Source organism: Girardinichthys multiradiatus, chromosome 7, assembly GCF_021462225.1.
Source record: "Girardinichthys multiradiatus isolate DD_20200921_A chromosome 7, DD_fGirMul_XY1, whole genome shotgun sequence".
NCBI classification, from domain to species: Eukaryota; Metazoa; Chordata; class Actinopteri; order Cyprinodontiformes; family Goodeidae; genus Girardinichthys; species Girardinichthys multiradiatus.
This window is the reverse complement of record NC_061800.1, coordinates 35729258-35747710: the sequence shown is the minus strand read 5'-3', so window position 1 is coordinate 35747710 and position 18453 is coordinate 35729258. Positions and strand designations below refer to the sequence as shown.

At 38.8% G+C, this 18453-nt stretch overlaps 1 protein-coding gene across 1 annotated transcript in view; it reads right to left on the bottom strand.

The window, feature by feature from the left end:
• Positions 1 to 218: 218 nt before the first annotated feature.
• fn1a (fibronectin 1a) overlaps positions 219 to 18453 on the bottom strand; it is a 39311-nt gene continuing 21076 nt past the window's right edge. The window contains exons 19-49 of the mRNA XM_047370305.1: positions 16374 to 16655; positions 15994 to 16257; positions 15754 to 15848; positions 15029 to 15197; positions 14819 to 14905; positions 14509 to 14700; positions 13349 to 13621; positions 12203 to 12317; positions 12027 to 12103; positions 11849 to 11938; positions 11464 to 11730; positions 11257 to 11373; positions 10455 to 10613; positions 10199 to 10354; positions 9604 to 9717; positions 9255 to 9524; positions 8915 to 9126; positions 8525 to 8612; positions 8243 to 8428; positions 8049 to 8138; positions 7395 to 7586; positions 7193 to 7282; positions 5900 to 6020; positions 5596 to 5815; positions 4244 to 4414; positions 4016 to 4154; positions 3769 to 3936; positions 2921 to 3046; positions 2677 to 2783; positions 1626 to 1745; positions 219 to 1396 (exon numbers count right to left, since the gene is read on the bottom strand). Of these exons, the coding sequence (XP_047226261.1) occupies positions 1328 to 1396; positions 1626 to 1745; positions 2677 to 2783; positions 2921 to 3046; positions 3769 to 3936; positions 4016 to 4154; positions 4244 to 4414; positions 5596 to 5815; positions 5900 to 6020; positions 7193 to 7282; positions 7395 to 7586; positions 8049 to 8138; positions 8243 to 8428; positions 8525 to 8612; positions 8915 to 9126; positions 9255 to 9524; positions 9604 to 9717; positions 10199 to 10354; positions 10455 to 10613; positions 11257 to 11373; positions 11464 to 11730; positions 11849 to 11938; positions 12027 to 12103; positions 12203 to 12317; positions 13349 to 13621; positions 14509 to 14700; positions 14819 to 14905; positions 15029 to 15197; positions 15754 to 15848; positions 15994 to 16257; positions 16374 to 16655 (4826 nt within the window). The 3' untranslated portion in view covers positions 219 to 1327. The remainder of the gene's footprint in view (positions 1397 to 1625; positions 1746 to 2676; positions 2784 to 2920; positions 3047 to 3768; positions 3937 to 4015; positions 4155 to 4243; positions 4415 to 5595; positions 5816 to 5899; positions 6021 to 7192; positions 7283 to 7394; positions 7587 to 8048; positions 8139 to 8242; positions 8429 to 8524; positions 8613 to 8914; positions 9127 to 9254; positions 9525 to 9603; positions 9718 to 10198; positions 10355 to 10454; positions 10614 to 11256; positions 11374 to 11463; positions 11731 to 11848; positions 11939 to 12026; positions 12104 to 12202; positions 12318 to 13348; positions 13622 to 14508; positions 14701 to 14818; positions 14906 to 15028; positions 15198 to 15753; positions 15849 to 15993; positions 16258 to 16373; positions 16656 to 18453) is intronic.

Here is an 18453-nt window from a genome sequence, read left to right as displayed (position 1 = left end):
GGATTGCATGCAATTATTTCTGATTGCCAAATCTTAATTTTGATAAATATGCTAAATCTCCTTGCTTCTTTATGTGTAATGGATTTGTACCATGTGATGAACACAGATTAATAGTCAGAAAAAGACTGATTAAGATTATATTAACATAGCATAAAAACACCACATACACAGTACTTTGCAGCATGTAATAATTTTCTAAGGAGAAAATGACTTCCACCTTATTTTCTTTTGAATTTATTAAGAAGATTTGGTCCACAGTAGTTCAGAGTCTGGCAACATTATTAACAAAACCAAAAACACTTAATAAAAATAAAGTTTACACCCAAAAATAGCATTGAGCAAAATGCCTAAGTAAAAAGGGATAAATAGAAGTAAAGACTTTAAAAATACAAACATGTAATTAAAACAGAATTCATTTGAAAATATTGCAAATTTATCAACAGTTTAACTTTAGGTCAGTGAGCTTTGAGTTTTAAACATTTTTTTTATGTTTTATGTTTCCTTATTTTAAGAAAATACTAACTGTAGTCTATGGATGATGTCCACATCTGATGAATTTTAAGAAAAAATGTACAAAGTAAAAACAGCTGGTAAATATAATACCATATCAAAAGTAACAGTGCTTATTTTTAAAAGGAAGGTTTGTTGTGTTCATTTTTTCTTTCCATTTGAAAGCAGAGTAGGCAAACTAATCCCTAAACAGCTCATCAGAAAAGCTGCACACTGACCATAGAGAAACAAAACACCTGAAAGTTGATCTAAAAAACAATAAAATACTGTATGGCTTTGCAGTTTCTTTGCATAAAAACTCTTCTGACTTGGAAATATCTAAGCACCTGAAAATGCAAGGTATCATTAACTAAATGTTTTCTGAATACAAACTGGTTTCATTGAGAAGAACTGACAAGAAGCAAATTGCTAAAAATAAATGTTAAAATCTTTTTTTGTTGTTGTTATACTTCTGCTGATTTTCAAATATGCTTTTTTTGTTTATGATGGAGAAATTCCATTACAGTATGTTCTGTGAATGCAAGTTTAAGGTGACGCTGCAGGAGTATTTGTGCTGTGAGAGATTTTTGTAAAAAAAAAAGAAGTTTTAAAAATTCTCCACTGAAGAAATTCTGTTTTAGCTGAAAATGAGAGAATCAAACCACTCTAGATCTTTGATAAGGCACAGAGTTAATTAAGGCACTAAATGTAGGTGCGGTGAAAATCTTTAAGGCACAAATCTGATGGAAATGTCGTCTCTTGATGCACCAGGAGGAAGCTTCCTTCTTGAAGTGAGAAGATTTTAACGGGTTTCAGCCCACGATTCCTCCTTTCTTCTCTACTCTAAAGGGCTTTGAGCATCTGCTAGCAGCTCTGGATTTAAACATTCAATCGGGCACTGGATGTTCTGAAAGAAAATGTAAATTGAATCAGAAATACAATTTTAAAGCTGCAAAATGAAACATTTTTTGTGATGATACATTTTTATTTGCATTAAATGTTGACCAAATAACCAAAGCCTGCATGCAAAGGCCCACCAGTCCTCACTAACTTTGTTTCTGATGCTCAGTTCAGTACAATACATACACAATTCATTAGATGGAATCAATTCAATCTCTAAATGCAAAAACACTGACCAGTTTACGTAGAGCATTTTCTCTGTAGCGTTGGAAGGCATCTAAGCCACCAGGCTGCAAGATCTCAGCCTCCACATTGGTTTGCCCTCCAGGCCTTCTACAGTTCTCACACCGCCATCCCTTTACAAGGAGTTAAAGAACGCACAATTAACACAAAAGTAAAAGCTCTCTGATCATTAAACATATTGTGTTTTGAGAGGAAATATAAAATTAACATTACTGCTTTATAAGAAGATATAAACAAAAACTAGAACATTTCAGACAATATTTTAAAGGGTGACAATGCCTCTACTGTCTGGGTCTACATCCTCTAGGAAATATACACAGACCGCGGTATAGGGATACTAATGATAACCATGCTGATCACTAACATAAGAATCTAAAGACAGGTTAAAATGTAAACTCTGATCATTGTGTCTTTGTTTTAAAATAACATCCTGTGACGGAGTAACACCACCCTTTGCTCCTAAAATAATGCTCAAATCTTTACAAAAAGCAAATCTAAATGGCGCATCTCTCATAATACACTAAATTATGAAAGAGCTTGTTCCAGTTGAAGAGAACTTCATGAAGGTGTACAGTTAGGTCCTCTGATCTCTTTTTAACCAGTTTATTGTTAGACTGTTTCAAAGAAACCAGTGGTAGCATTTTAGCCAACTGGTCTTCATCAGAGCATTAATTTGAAACTAAATTTGTCCATTTTCTTTAGTTTTTACTTAAAATACTGAATTATTTTAATCAGAGAGTACAGTCTAAATAGCACTCATGATGGAGTAGTGGAAGAGCCAGAGACCTGGAAAATGCTGAGTCACTGGTTGCTTTAGTGATTGCCCACCTTTTACCGCAGGGCTTTGAGCCAATGTCATTTCATCAGACATTAAATAAGCTACAGATTTTTATGTGTGTTTTGTGGGGTTTCTGAAATCACTGTGGAAGGAGTAACAAACTGAGCCAAAAGGTGAACTGAAACTGAGTAATATTAAGATGGAATAAACCTGCTGAATAATAACAAGGCTCAAATCAGGGCTCAGGCATTGGAGCTTCATCTCACCTGTTGTCCTCCATAGCAGGTACAAGTACAGATGGCACCCATGTATTCCTTCTGCCACTGGTTTCCAACCTGGTACATTTTTCCATCATCATAACAAGTTGACTCATCTGAAAAATAAAGCAGAATTATACAGATCAACAAAGAATTCATTTAAGGGGTAAGAAGCAGGAATATATGATAGGAATTTGAGGTGCTTTACAAACATACAACACAAACAGAGTTAATGCCAATATTGTGTGCTTACGTGGTTCGCATTTGAATTCTCCTTTGCCGTTGCCCAGGCAGGTGCAGCTCATCATATGACCGTTGTCAGCACGGCGATCCCACTTTTCTCCAATGCGGTAATTATTGTTGTTGTCATGGCACCACTCTGTGAAAAGGAGTGGTATCGAACAAAGGGAGAGAGATTTTAAAAAAGAGAGAAATGGAGGACAGAGTAGGAGTGAAGAGGTAGATAAAGTGGGCAAGTAAAAGAAGTTTGATAATATGTGTGAGATTATGCCCAACTAAAACAGTCTCTCTTTACACGTCACATTTATTTATATTAAACAAATATAAAACTATTGGTAAAGTGGTGTAAAAGAAAATTCACCTTGTCTGATTGTGTTTAGAAGACAAAAAAAAAAAAAAAACACTTTTATTCTCATAGGAAAGTACCAAATATTATCCAGTGATTCTGGCCAAGCAGATGATCCCAGTTCCTGGTATTGTCATGTTAGCTGTAGACTGATAGAGACATTACCAGTAACTGAGTTTTGATGTTTAGACGGAGCAGAGGTATTGGCATGGGCAGCCTCGGAAACACTTAAACATATTTTTATATATTTTTAAAGCACAAATCGAGGTGCCCATGCTTACATTTCTGCAGCACATAGAACATTCACCCCCTTCTATGGCATTTAATTTACAGCTGAGGAATTTATAATGAGTATAATATTTCCTGTTTATTGCCAGCCGTTATTCTCAGTTTGCAGAACAACACTATTTTTATAAATTCCTTTTGTGTGAACATCATAGAATTGTGTTTTATAATTCTATGGTGTGCTATCAGGTTTGCAAAGCACAGCAGAGATGGGTTAGTAAGCCACTCACTGGATGAATCACACCTAAAGTGACCACTGCCAAGCCCCAGGCATCGGCACCACAGCTTGAAACCCGTCTCAGACATGCGCTCCCACTCAGAACCCGTCTCATGGTACGTGTGCGTGAATCTATCGTAGCACACGTCTCCATTGTTGGTAACAGGAATGTCATCTGGAACTACAAGAAGAAGGCAAAATAAGTGAACTATTTAAAAATCCAGATAAAGTACATGCAACGAGAAAAGGTTGCGCTCTACCTGCATTGCCAACAGTGACGACTTCTTCCAGAACTGTCTGTTTGCCTCCATCCTTTACAGCCTCTACAACAACATTGTAGGATGCTCCAGATGTCAATCCAATTAGTGTGGCGCTGTCGGAGGAGCCTGGAAGACGCATCTGTGTGGAGAACAAGTAACAAGCTTAGCTGCGATCACTACTTTGATTTTAACATATGTTCATATGAAAACAAAAATCTGCATGTATACCTGCAGGCGTCCTTCCATCAGATCTGTGATGGGGTTACATGACACCTCATATTCTGTGGTTTCAGGGACAGGTTGCCATGAGATGGTTGTAATTGTCTTTGCTTCTTGGGGCAGATCTGTTTCGTTGTCAGGGAAGCCAAAAGCAAGACCAGGCAGAGGGGTGTCGCTCACCTACAGGTTCCAAAATAGGACCAGAAGGCAAAGTTAACCAGAAATTCTTAATGTACAGAAGAACAACAGTTCTGGTCACATTAGATCTCTAAATGTTAAGGAAAAAGATTTTGTTGCAGATGTCAATCGCACTCATTTCCCAGTGTAATTGTTTTTACTCTACAAATTTGACGTTATATTTTTTCCACTGTAAAACATAATAAGGAGAACAATTAGCTGGTGACCACAATCAGACATTTATCAGCTCAAAGGCCTTCACTGGTGCCATACATTAGGCATACTGGGTAATAATCTCAACAACACTCTTTGGTGTGGACGCTGTTCCTGAGTGAAGAAGACTTCCTGTTGGCCATTTTAAGTGTTTTAAATAAAGAATTGTAAAACTCTTTTTACAAGGAAACTATATTTTGTATAACACGTCAAGATATGTCTGTAAGAGAGGCTTTGAGAGAGCAAGAGTTTTAGCAGATAAAAGGAAGGCTAAGCGGAGTAAAGCACAGTTGTTCTGTCTCTAATGGAAAATGCTGAATTTAGAAATGTTGTCAGCCTCTTGAAAATTTCAGAATTAAGGTAAAGATCTATATTTTCAAGACAGAGAATGCTGTTGGCTTATGCTAGCCATGCTAACCAAGCTCATTGCCAATATAGGATTCTGAGGACAGTTAATGTTAACTTTGATAATTTTGTCTTTGTTTTAAAATAGAAAGCTCTGTCACAGACCGTTTTCACAAACTCATGGCATGATGTTGCCTCTGCTTCTAACATAAAGACATTAACCACTAAGCATGAAGACAAGACAAAATATTTTGAATACCGTCGTTGTATCTGTTACTGGAGTTCTTAAACCAGCATTAAATAGTCTAAAACCAGTGTTAGCAGGTCTAAGCTGTATAAAAATCAGAGCTCAGAAAGTGGATCCAAAATTCTAATCAGTGCATCTCTTAAGGGTCCAAACCCCCAATGCATTCATGTTTCCAAGCTTCGTAAAAGGCCCTGAGCCAATATATCAAAGAATCCAAGGGGAATGCAACAAGGGCTGTACCTAAAAGATGAAAGTTAAAAAATGTTGAAATGTGAAAATGTGAGTTTTAACACGACATTTTTTAGGTACGTTCTAAATCATAGTTGAATAAATACATATTATGGGGTCAGATTAGGAAGGTAATTCAAATATTACACACCTTGACCAGGGGTACTCTGTTTCCATCAGGACCAGCTACAGGAATATAAATCAGAGGCTCTCTGAGAGGGGGTCTCTGCCCTTCCTTGGGTCCACCATAGGGGCTAGGAAGTCCAACATTTGGGCCCAAGTTCTGGTACTCTGTATAAATGTGCTGACCCTGCTGGCCTAGTTGGTTCTGACCACTTGTGCCAGCCAGGTGGACATGGTTAGAGTCAAAACTGGAAAAAAGAGAAAGAGATGCAAATGAGAACAAAAAGTAAACTACAAAGTATCAATTTCATATGGTATTTTTGATGCCTCACATCTTGTCATTGAAGGACTCTGGAACATCCAGGATGTCGGTTCTGGGCCGATGAGGAACTGGAAGTTGAGGCAGGTCTGGTACCGATATCTGATGAACAGTTGAATAGTCTTCAGCTGGCTCTGATTTTATAAAGAGACACAAGAATGTAAAGAGGAAAATACTTAATCTGAACACCATTAAAAACAACTGATTGATGATGATTATACTGTCCCTGTTAAAACAGTGAAAATGCTCATACGAAAAAGGAATACAAACATTTAAGAAGTAGTTAAACTTTATTTGTCATTGAAAAACAGAGGAGGATGATTTAAAAACGGTAAACATATCTGATATAGAATGCTAAATGCGTATGATTCCAGGATAGTTTTTATTTTCTTTTTCAAAAAATAAATCCTTCATACAAGTACATCTCCAAAAATTAGAACTTTATGAAAAAGCTCAATATTGTTTGTAGCCCGCCTGTAAGATTTGTCTGTGCGAAGTGGTTCTTCATGTGCCGAATCCAGCTTCAGTCCACTTCTGGTGAAGCTCCCAAACTCATGAAAGGATGTTTCTGGTGCACCTTCTTCCTACGGCAGCCTTCTTCACCAAGGTTGTGTAGTCTACTGACTCCAACTGAGAGTCCATTTAGAGGCTCAAGAAACCTTTGCAGGTGTTTTGAAATTAATAGCTGACCAAGAGCTCCCAATATTCAACCTTAACATTAGTCCAGTTTTCTGAGACACTGGTTTTTTGGGTTTTCATTATCTTTAAACCATAACCATCAAAATAACAAGAAATAAAGGCTTGAAATATTTCACTATATCTGTAAAGAATCTCTGTGATATATGAGTTTTATTTTCTGAAATGAGTGACAAAAATTATTGAACTTTTTCACAATATCTCTTATTTTTTTAGATTTACCTGTTTTGTGATTTTATTCAAGACAATATGGAAAATGTCTGTCTCTCAAAAATAAGATATTTAACTTTGGACGTTTGTAACAGTTCCCCTAAAAACCACCAGAGGGTAGCACAGACTAGATGAAACTACTTAACATAATGAAAATACATTTTTTTTTTTTTATAGCAGTCATTTTGATCATGAGTAAAGTTTCTATAAGCATAACAAGACAGTATTACAAGACTGGAAAAGGTTAGCTCCATTTTAATGTTTTCTTCACACTTTCTTTAAACTTTATTTACTACTAACTATTATATCAAATGCACAAGAATAAAGCTACCCTCTTCTAAATTAAAGAAAACTATAAAAACAATACAGAAAAGAAAACACTGAGCTGTGTTGTACTTACGGGTTCTGGCTTTGCCCACAAGTGGTGTGCTTCTCAAAGAGTTCTGCAGTGCTACAATCTTAATGACATACTCCGTTCCTGGGTTAAGACCTAAGATAAAATCAAAACACATCATCAAAAGTTGTTTTTTTTAAAACATTTTTAAACATTTAGTGAAATGAATATAGATTTTGTATTGGGTGTTTATCTTTTGCCCACTCACCATCGATGGCGGCAAAGCTCTGGCCTGCGTGAGGTCTAGGACTGAGTTCTCGTGGCAGACCCCCAGCCTCCTCATAAGTGACATAATAGCCGGTGATCCTCGGACTATGTGATGGCTCCCACATGAATGAGATGCTGGTAGGATTCAGTGATGTAAAGCGAATGTTGGTGGGTGGAATGACTGTCGGCTGAGCTGTAAAACAAGCAAAATATTACCAAGGGAAACTTTTTTTAACCAATTTGAACAACATTTTCAGATAAACCTCAGACCTGAGCTCATGAATGCCATCTTGCTTTTGGCATAATCCTCGATATGTTTATTTATGATTTAAACTTTTAGAAGTATGTTTTTGTCCTCATTTACTAGGTGAGGTCATATTTTTTTAGAAGCTGTACATAAATAATCCTGAATGAGGTGCTCTCAGTGCAGCTGAGGCAAGACAACAAACCCAGCACCCTCTAATGTAAAGATGGCAATTCCTATCATGCTTCCCTATCTGCGGCAAGTTTCTCAACCGCTCCACCAATAAAAAGCAAAACACCTGATTTATTTATTGCAAAGATTTGGAAAGAGGTGTTTCCTTATTAATTTATATATATTTGTATCCTATCTACAAGATGGTACCATTTCTGCTGAAAAAGGCATGTGGGTTACCTGTGGTGGCAGTGAGTGTAAAAGGTATGCTTCGTCCATCGCCCTTCACTGTATAGAGATTGACCTTGTAAGTGGTGCCAGGCTCCAGTCCTACAAGTGGTCATGGACAGGTTATTGTATCGGTATGGGTCTAAAACCAATACTAGAAACTATGGTGGCTGTATTTATACGTTTTATTTGAGAAAATTGTTTACCTGTGAGAATGTATGTGCGTGATTCAGGCCCGATTTTCCTCTGAATGGGAATATAGCTCGGAGAGGAGGCGATGGGCGTGGCTTCAATCAAGAATCCAGAAATGGTATCAAGCTTTGTCCTCCAGGTGAGGGTGATGGAGGAGTCTTTAACTTCAGATATACGCACACGTCGCGGCGGGCTGATGTCTTTAAGAGAACGTGTAACAGAGAAAAGACATTAGAAGGCATGATGTTATACCAAAAACTATGCATCAGGTTTAAATGTCAACATTAGAGACTCACTTTCCAGAGTGGTGACCTCTCCATGGACTGGTCTGCTGGTGAGAGAGTTCTTCAAGGCATAAACATGGACTTCATAGGTTGTTGCAATCTAAGAGAGAATAAATGAAGAAAATAATCGACTTTCGAAACTGAGACGATATATGAAGTGGCAGTTTTGCTTATGTATTCTTTTTTGTCACAGAATACCAGTGTGCAGATGTTCATCTTGCAAGTTCACTAAAAAGAATGAACACTGCACATTACATCCATTTATGCTGTAGAAAAGGTTGAGATGAAATATGTTGTGCATTTTATATCACAATAGTTAAGTATTTAGGGACAAAACTGTCTGTGATAGACCCTAAATGATTACATTTCAACTGACTTTCAGTGGATTTCAGTCACACTCACCATGAGTCCAGGGATGTAGGCCTGAGTCGTGTCCGGGGACAGGCTGATCTCCTTGGTGGGGCCGCTCGTCTTCTTTGGGTTTACCACCACGCGGTATCCAGTGAGCCCTGGCAGGCCAGTTATCAGATTTTCCTGACCTGGTGCAGTCCAGCGCATGGTAAAAGATGTTGGGCCAACCTCGGAAAACTGGAGGTTGGAAGGAGGAGAGATGGCTAGGAGGAATAAAAAAAAGTTGGAAATTGGAAAGAAATAATTAATTCTGTAGCATAAATCATAGCTTTCACATGGAAAAGATTCAATAAAAAAACTTCACCTCCAAATAAATTAGTTATAAAACTACCTGTAGCTTGTGTCCCGATCAGAGGAGTACTGGTTGTACCATCATGCATGGCAATGACCTTAACTGTATACTCAGTTCCAGGCTGGAGTCCATAGATTACAGCTGATTCAGCATCTCCTCTTGGAGCTGGATACAGCTCCCTCTCCCCTTCCTCCGAACTTGCGTACAAGACACGGTAAGACGTAACAAATCCCTCTGGACTATCCCAGGTTATCCGCAAGGAAGTGGAATCGACGTCTGAGAAGGTAAGGTCCTTTGGACGGTCTACATCTGAAAAGGCGAGAGATTTGTTTTTTTTTTCTGTTTGTGCAGGGTAGAAAACGCTTCTCCCTAGAGTAATCAGACTTACTTGTCACGGCATTCACCACCAGAGGAGAGCTTTCACCATTTTGACCGAGAGCATTCACACTGAAAACATATTCTGCTGTCGGCATCAGGCCTGAGAAAGTGAACTCAGTCTGATCTGAAGGAGAAAAGCAAAAAACTAAATGTAGCAATTAAATCCCAACTCATGCTAAAACTGCACAAACAATGCAAAAGTATTTACACCCCTGGAAGTTCTTCATATCTTGTCAGGTTACAACCACAAATTCTGTGTATTTTGTTGGAAACCTGATTTCCCCACATAAAATGCAAGGAATCATGTGAACAAAAATACTTCCCTCAGATGTGACAAAAACAGAACTTTTTGGTGTTTATGCAAAATGCTGTGCAGAGTAAAACTAACACAACACATTATCCTGAACATAACTGCAGTGGTGAAACATGGGAGTGTTAGCATCATGCTTTGAGAGAACAGGGAAACTGCTCAGACTGGACAGACTACACTCTTTGATACACAAAATCCATCAAAGTTTATGTTTGCAAAGTGAAAAAATGTGTAAAAGTTAAAGGGTAGTAAATATTTTCAGTAGGTAATAAAAACGTGAGTTCAAACACTGTACCTGGAGCCACCACCTCAGAGAAAAATGCTCCCTGTCCATTTCTAGGGGCCCCAGTTACCCTGTATCCCTTGATTGGACCCTGAGCTGGACTCCATCTCACTGTGACGCTGTTGTCATTCACTTCTGTCACCTGCATTCCAGAGGGAGAGTCCACGCCTAGGAAAAGAAAAGAAAGAGCTGAAGTAGGAAGCACCGGACCTAGCCCACAAAAGGCTTTATCACTGCCCATGTTAGTGTGTCGGGTTTGTGCAGGTACCGGTCCTGTGTGTAATGTAGATGGGAATGCTGGACGCAGGACTGTCTCCTCTGCCCGTTACAGCATAGACTGTGATGGTGTAATCAGTCCCAGGCTTTAAATCGCTGATCGTAGCAGTGGACTTGGTGCCAGACACAGTAAACTCCTTAGTGTGACTTCCTGAGGAAAGCAGTGAAAGCATCAGACAATTAAAAAAAAGGTGCATTTTTACACAAAAACAGAAGCATGAAAAGATGGAAATGCTTATCAGAAATGTTCACAAGTCATTCCCCCCCCCAAGTCCCAGTCACATTTCAGGTCCCCAATATTGTTATAAATTTAAATTTCTGCTTTATCCTTAAGCCTCAACTAACACATGAGCATTTTATAACATGCGGTTTTGTACTGCTGTGAGTTATAATTAAAATTGATAGGGTATATTATTTACCCCATTTAAAAAAAGAAATATGCATTAATGTTTACGAAATGGAAAAAGCATAAATTAAATAGAATAGTAGAATAGAAATTAACAGCACATTTCTGATTAATCAGAGCGGAAATGCTTTTATTTTGAAGAACGTCTCTGACTAATAAATTGAAAACAGTTTTCACAGTTGAATGTGTATTACCTGTTATAGCTGTGGTCTGTGGCCTAAATACTGACTTGCTTTCACCCCGATTAAACGAGTCAAGACTATTCATGAGAAAAGTCTCAGCTCTATAAAACCCTAGTCTAAGTTAGGTCTGACCTCTGAGACCCCACTAACCATCTCTGCTACTGATTCATTTAAAGTATACAATCATTTTATCTACGAATGATCACCTGTCTCTCCGTGAGTAATCCTGTAGTAGCGAACTGTGACGGGTGGTGCTACCCAGCGAACGGTGATACTAGTCGGGGTGGAGTCAAGCACTTCCAGGTCAGTTGGGGCATCAGAAACTGGATAAACAGTAAAAATACAATTAATAATTGTTGTGCTAAAGTGATGAATTAATAAAACATATCATTTATCAAATCCTGTATCCATACTTGTTTTCTGTGTCCCACTGAGCGGGAGGCTCTCTTGTACCCCGCTCACAGCAGAGATGTTGACCAAATAGAGAGTGTCCGGAGTGAGGCCCGTCATAGTAAAATGGTTTCTTGAAGGGGGGAGCCTCTCATCCTTGGCCCTTCCACCGCTGACTATCTGGTAACGAATGCGGTAACCAGTGATTCTGCTCTGGGGGGCCTGCCAGTGGATGGTGAAGGAGTTGGTCATGATTTCAGAGAAACGCAGGCCAACTGGTGAATCCAGAGCTGAAGACAACAGAGGACGGACGGAGATAATGATTAAAAAAAAACACATCCACTATACTTAAATATAAGAATGGATACGACAGACACTGAAAGTTTATTGTTTGTGATCTCAAGTCACCTGTTTTCTTGATACCAACAACAGGCGAGCTCTCTCTCTGCTCATAAACACACACCACGCTCACCAGATACTCTGTGTTAGGCAGCAGATCTAAGAATAAAAAAACGATTAAGGTTAGAAAATGCAGCCATGTCTGTATTTGAATGTTGTTGCATCAGCCATGCTCAAAACAACTTACTCCTTAGCAACACACTATTCGTATTGCCTCCAACACTGGTTTCTGTAATTGCGTCCTTATCATTAATGGGATGGTGTCTAAATTAAGAACAGTACAGTTGTGAGAGTAAAAAAACCAATGAAAGGACATGAAATAACACTGCTCAAAAATGCTTAACTTGTTGTTTCATATCATACCTAATGATGAAGCTGTTAATGTCAGCAGTGTTTGGAACCTGAGGAGAGACCCAAGTGACCTCGATACTGTCTGGTCCAACTTCGCCGAAGTTCAAATCAGTGGGGGCTGGTACAGCTATAAGAGAAAACGTTCAGCTTAATTCAGGGTGCAAAAAACAAAAAGAGTACACACAGGATCTGTTGTTGCCTATAAAACGATGGTCAGCTATTTGTGTTTTCAAAAAGTGACAACAAAGAAAAGATGAGGCCAAAAAGAAAACAAAATGGAAGAACAAGAGTGAAACTATGACATTATCATAACTTAAACGAACAACAGAGTTTATGTGTGAGTCTGACATTTTATAGCCTCGTTAAATTTAACGACCAAGCAATAGTAAAATGCTTTAACTGAAGCCAGATGATCCACGTGTACACAGAGACACAGGATTATTAAACTGACGACACAACATGCAAAGCAATTTCATCAGCAACTTAAAAGGTTTTTTACTTAAAGAGCCAATTTGTGAGTTCCAGAAAAACAAAAGATAACAGCTTGAACTTGCTTAAGTTTTATTATATTGCAATCTGATAATCTATTACTTTTTTAAAATAATCATTTTCCATATTATTTTAACATAACGCAAACAAGTTGTTTCTTAATATAGTGACTTTATTTTTATTTATCTCTGGAATGAATGTTGAGATATTTCATATTAGTAAACAGGTCACATTATAATTTAGATTAGAATGAGGAAAGATGGCAGTTCATGGATTTAGAAAGAAAATCATGTATCCTACATCTCCAGTTGTTTTCTCATAGGCAGAACTCATCAGTAAATGAGTGGCTGTGGATTAACTGGACCTTCTCTGCCTCTGATTGTCTCAGATTCTGAGTGCCTTACACACCAACAAATCAATAAAAATCTGGAGGAGCAGCTGCTTTAAGGGAACTTGGAAATTCAGGATAACCGTTATTCTGTGTTGATTTAAAATGGAACAGATAATTTAATTGCCAAATAACGGACAATTTTGTATTTTGGACAATGTGCCAAAACCTTAAGCCAAGTCCCAGGGTTAGAAAAAGACCAATTATAAAATATTGACAAGCAATGTGAATCAACACTCAAAGTTAACTGAAATTACAACATGAACTACAGGAACTCTTACAGGTTTGTTGAGTGAAAGTGGTGGGTTCGCTCTCGCCATGCTCCGTCACTGTGGTCACGCTAATGTCGTAGTCGATGCCGGGTTCCAGTCCATGCACCGTGTACTGGCCAGTGGTCGGCAGGACCATGTCTTCGAAAATGGGGATGCTCTCACCAGCTGCAACCACCGTGATCTTGTAACCTGTGACGGTGGTGGTGCTGAGCGGCGACCAGCGGAGACTGATGGTTGTGTCAGTCACGCCCTCAAAGGTGAGGTCGGTCAGTTGGGGCACCTCTGAATGGGTGGGAAAAGGATTTTGCGGAGAAAAAAGAGAGCACACAGCCACAAACAAGACAAAACAACAGGCAAAGGCAGATAAAATGGGAAGGGTTTGTGGAAAAAAGAAAGAAGAGAGCGCAAGGAGCTGAGGTTAATGTAAGCAACAGAAGTTCTCTGCCTCCAGCATTTTGATCTAGTCAACAAATCAAACTGATGGAAGAACTAATGCAAGCTAGCTTTTCCTAATATGTAATAATGATGCAATACATTTGCCTCGGAAGCTGGAATACAAATCTCGGAATAAAAATGACTCCCAACCTAAACACATTTTGGTTGCAAGTCTGAAAGCTAGTGGAAGCGCTCAGTGCTAACCGCAGTTAGCAAGGCAAGACAATAACAACGCATGTCTTTGAGTTCTGTACATTCAAACACTGCAGCACCTGTTCCATAACAGAAGACAGAAAGTACTAAATATGACACATTTAATGATATACAAACCATCAGATCATTAGTGCAGCTAACGCTACATTTTAAATGCACGGCAGTTTGAGTTTGGGGATGGTGAGGAACCTCCAGGTCTCTATGCCAGATTTTCAACTTTGGGAGCATCACGCTTAATAGAAATCCCAACTTCAGAGTACAAATGAAATACATCATTTTATCCCTTAAGGTTATTCAATGAAATTACTTCATTAAACATTTAGTAAGCCGCTTGTATGAAGTATACAGCAACTTTATCTTTAATAGAGTAAGTGTGTGTTAAATGTTAAATTATAAAGAAAGAGGTATTTTGATTTAAAAAAAAACATCAGTTTGCTGTTTATACATTTTTATACAAATAACTAACAACAGTTATTGAATTTTCAGGAACCATTTCATCTAAGGAATCTTCAGGAACCAACCTGGGGTAATGACAGTTGATATAGGAGCGCTTTCCATGTCATCCTTCACAGTGACAACGCTGACATTATACTCCACCCCAGGACTCAGGTTTTCTAGGGTGCAGGAGTTCTCCCCAGCCTGCACAAATTCCTCCAGGCTGTTTCCTTGTTGCCCACTAGTGGGAGTGCATGTCACTCTGAATCCTGTGATGTCTAAAGGGCAGAGAGATTAAGATCATAACTTAAAACAGCTAGCTATAGTTGTTAAATCATATTTCTGATCTGACTCGTTGTTGGTTTAATTTTTATACGTATGTTCTTCAGTGTGTACCTGAAGTGTTGGGTCCATTCCACTGGACGGTAATGTCACTGTTGCCTGGGTTGGACTCCAAGTTCAGATCAGTAGGAGGAGACAGAGCTGGATTTAAAGGAAAAAATGGTTTAAGCTAAAGTCAAAGTGGTAAAGGAGAAAGGCAAGAAAAAACATTGATAAAAACACATCGATAAGCGTGAAAAATGACTGGTTTTAATGGATGCATACGTGTGATGACACGTCGAGTGACTGGGGTTCCTTGTTCTTGGCCATTAAAAACTGGCTGGATGCTGTAGGTGTATTCCACTCCAGGAGTCAGACCAGAAATGTAAATACTTCCCGATTCAGAGATGACATCTCTCGGGGCTTCCCCTCCCAAACTTGGTCGGACTGACAGCTGACAGACAAATGCAACCAGAGTCAGGAACACAGAGGTTAAAGAGCCATAGGTTGGGGATACGGGAGGTAAAGGTCAGAGATCAGTGTTTTCCCAAGCCAACCAAAGCTAACTAAGCATTATAATTTCTGTTGTGACATGTTCTGGCCACTCAGATACATTTCTGAGCTCCTGTCATCTCATGATGGGCCGATGTACAGAGGCTTACTCTCAAAGAATGACAAGATTGCACTTTCCGCATAGGAATCAAGAACATACTTGGACAATCCCAAAACCAGTGGTTGTTTTTAAATGAACAGAACATTAGACCGGTAAAACGTTTAAATAAGCACGAGGTGTTGCGTATCATGTATTAGCATTGATTATCCAAATCAGATAAGCAGCACTCCTTTATTTCTTTTTAATGTAGGCAAGGTGGCCGCCTAACAGCCAAATACCAAAAGATAACAGAGTGCTGGTTATCCTTTTTAGGATGTTCTCCTGAACTGCGCATCCATCTAGATGTTTTTACTTTGGAGCTGTGCATACTGACCATCTTCTATTAACGTGGAAATACCTTGTATCCAATGCGGGGAACTGGAGACCAGGAGATTACTATGGAGGTATCAGTGACGTCTGTGTTGAACTGAGGGGCATTACCCATTGGTGAGTCTAGAAAAAACCAGAAGGTAAGTTTGTAACTATTTTTTCAATCAGTATGAAACAACAGTAGGTTTACATGTTTCACACCCTCTTTCCACACATTAATTAAACTAATGCAAAATTGCCAACCTTGTATGTGCTGATGTGAACTTACTTGTGGTGAACATGGCAGTCTCTCCTACACTCAGTGTATTGTCTTGCTCTGAATGCAGAGTGACATTGTACTTTGTGTCAGGCTGCAGGTTAAGGAGGGTGTACTGTGTGAGGCGTCCAGGCAGGCGGAGCTGTTTGGGGTTCGAACCCTCGACAGTCAGGAAGAGACGATAGCCGGTAATTTTGGCACGCGGTGCAAACCACAGCACCACTGCCCTATCCTCGGTAATGTTGGCGAAGTGAATGTCTGTAGGAGCGTCAGGATCTTGAAAGAGAAAAACAGAAGACATCTGTAAACATTGTTGGGTTTATATTGATTTTAGGAGAACTGTTTTAGGTGTCTTATGAAATAGTTTCTGTGAGGTGAATCATCATACTCACTGGTGGCATGTTCCCCAATAAGTGGTAAGCTCTCCTTTCCGTTGTAAATGGTGTACACACTGAAGCGGTACAGCGTGCCTGGATTTAGGTGCATCACTTCAACATAGGAGTTCTGGTGGACAGGCAAAGTGATCTCGCTCTGAGGAGAGCCGGAATCATCAACAGACAACACAGTGACCCGGTAACCCGATACATCTCCGGCTACTGGGCTCGACCAGGTCAGAACAATTTTCTTATCAGACACCTCAAAGAACTGCAGGTCGGAGGGGGGATCCACTGTGTCTGTGGATACGAAAAACAAAATATTTTTTTATTCATTTAATCATACGTTTAAGACAAAATGGTGGCTTATTATTTGTAACCAAATACTAGGTTTTTGCTGTGGTACAGATATTGAGAAGTTTAACCACAAATGATGATCCAGTTAATAGTGTTAGAAACTAGAAGGAGACTAATGATTCATATCATGGTAAGTTGGTCAAATTCTGTTATATAATGCTTATGTTATGCTTATGTTAATGACAAGTCTGTTAGCGTAAGAATACGTTTACCTGCAAAGTAATTAGCACAAGCTAGGGCTAGCAATGCTTCCAGTTTCAGGAAAGAATTAGTCAAAACGTCATTAGAGACAAGCAATATTTCATATAGTGCTCTGTTGTTTGTTAATGAAAATCATGTTAGACATTTTGAGGCTGTTGCTGTGCAGTTGTTAACACTGTTGCCTCGCAGCAAGAGGGCCATGAGCGTTAATCCCAACCAGAGCTTTTCTGTGTGCAGTCTGCATGTTCTCCCTGCACATTTGTGGGTTTTCTCTGGGTAGTCTGGCTTCCTTTCATTGTCCAAAATGCAAGATTACTTGGATATTTTAAAAGTAATAGTACTTGCTTAATAATCTAAGTAATGGGTTATTCTTTTTAACCCACTCTTTGGGAGTCTTAACATTAGACTTTAGTCACTTAACATATTTTTGGGTTCCAAATCTAACCCAGTATGGTGGGTCAGACCCGTTACACAACCCTGTCGTATTACATCTAGTGCTGGACTTGTCCATGTTTAAGTAAAAAAAAACAAAAAACTGAGTTCTTAGCCCAGCTGTTCAGAATAACATCTGCAACCCCGGCAGCAAAAAAGAAAATCACCAGCAATTTTGTGCGATTTATGAAAAAAAATTAGAAATGACTACATTGTTGCATCCACTGTCAGATGTAACTAAACCCATCTAACCATGGTCATAAAAGTAGGACAGATTGTATTAAAAAATGCATTATGATTACATCTTTTCCCCAATTTAGATAGGATGGTAGGGCTCAGACACTCCTTTTAGGAGCAGAAACTTGCAATAGATATGCAAGAAAAAATTAAAAGAAATAATTTCCATGCAATGAATTTTCACAAGATATCCAGATCAACTAACACTTTATCATTCTGAACTTGTGAAAATGCATAAAGAGTTTAGTATAATGCGACAGACATGATTTTACACTCTCTAAACTAGGTCAAGCATCCTCAGTCTATCCAACAAACAAGCTTTCGCAAACTTCTTCAACATCTGGCCTGAATGCATTTTCGACTTGGCAGACTAGGAAGTTTTACACAAATCCACTGGAGCAGAACAACAGCGGAGCAGCTGTGAACTCAGTGCCTTCTCTTTCCATTTGAAACTCTTCCCAAGTCATGTCCTGAAATGGATACTTTACAGAATAAATAAATAAACAACACTAAACAGGCCGCAGAATGGATTTCAGATTAGTTCAAGAGGGATCCTGCAGGACAAGAGTAATAAATCACATTTACAGTTTTTTTGTCCTCCCTCTGTGCGTGCACAGAAAAAATGACCTCAAAGATGAGAAGATTTTTAGAAACTTCACACTAACGTATTGTGTTTACAGAGAAAAGGCCTAATTTTTGTCAAATTAAATGACACTGTTCTGGTAAGAGTCACTTAGTAACCCTTCGTCGGGAATTTGGGAGGATAAAATAAACAGGAATAATACCACTATAAAGAAGAAATAAGTAGTAGGGATGTATGATATATCTGCATTATCATCGGTATCGGCCGATGTTAGTCAATTTTAACATA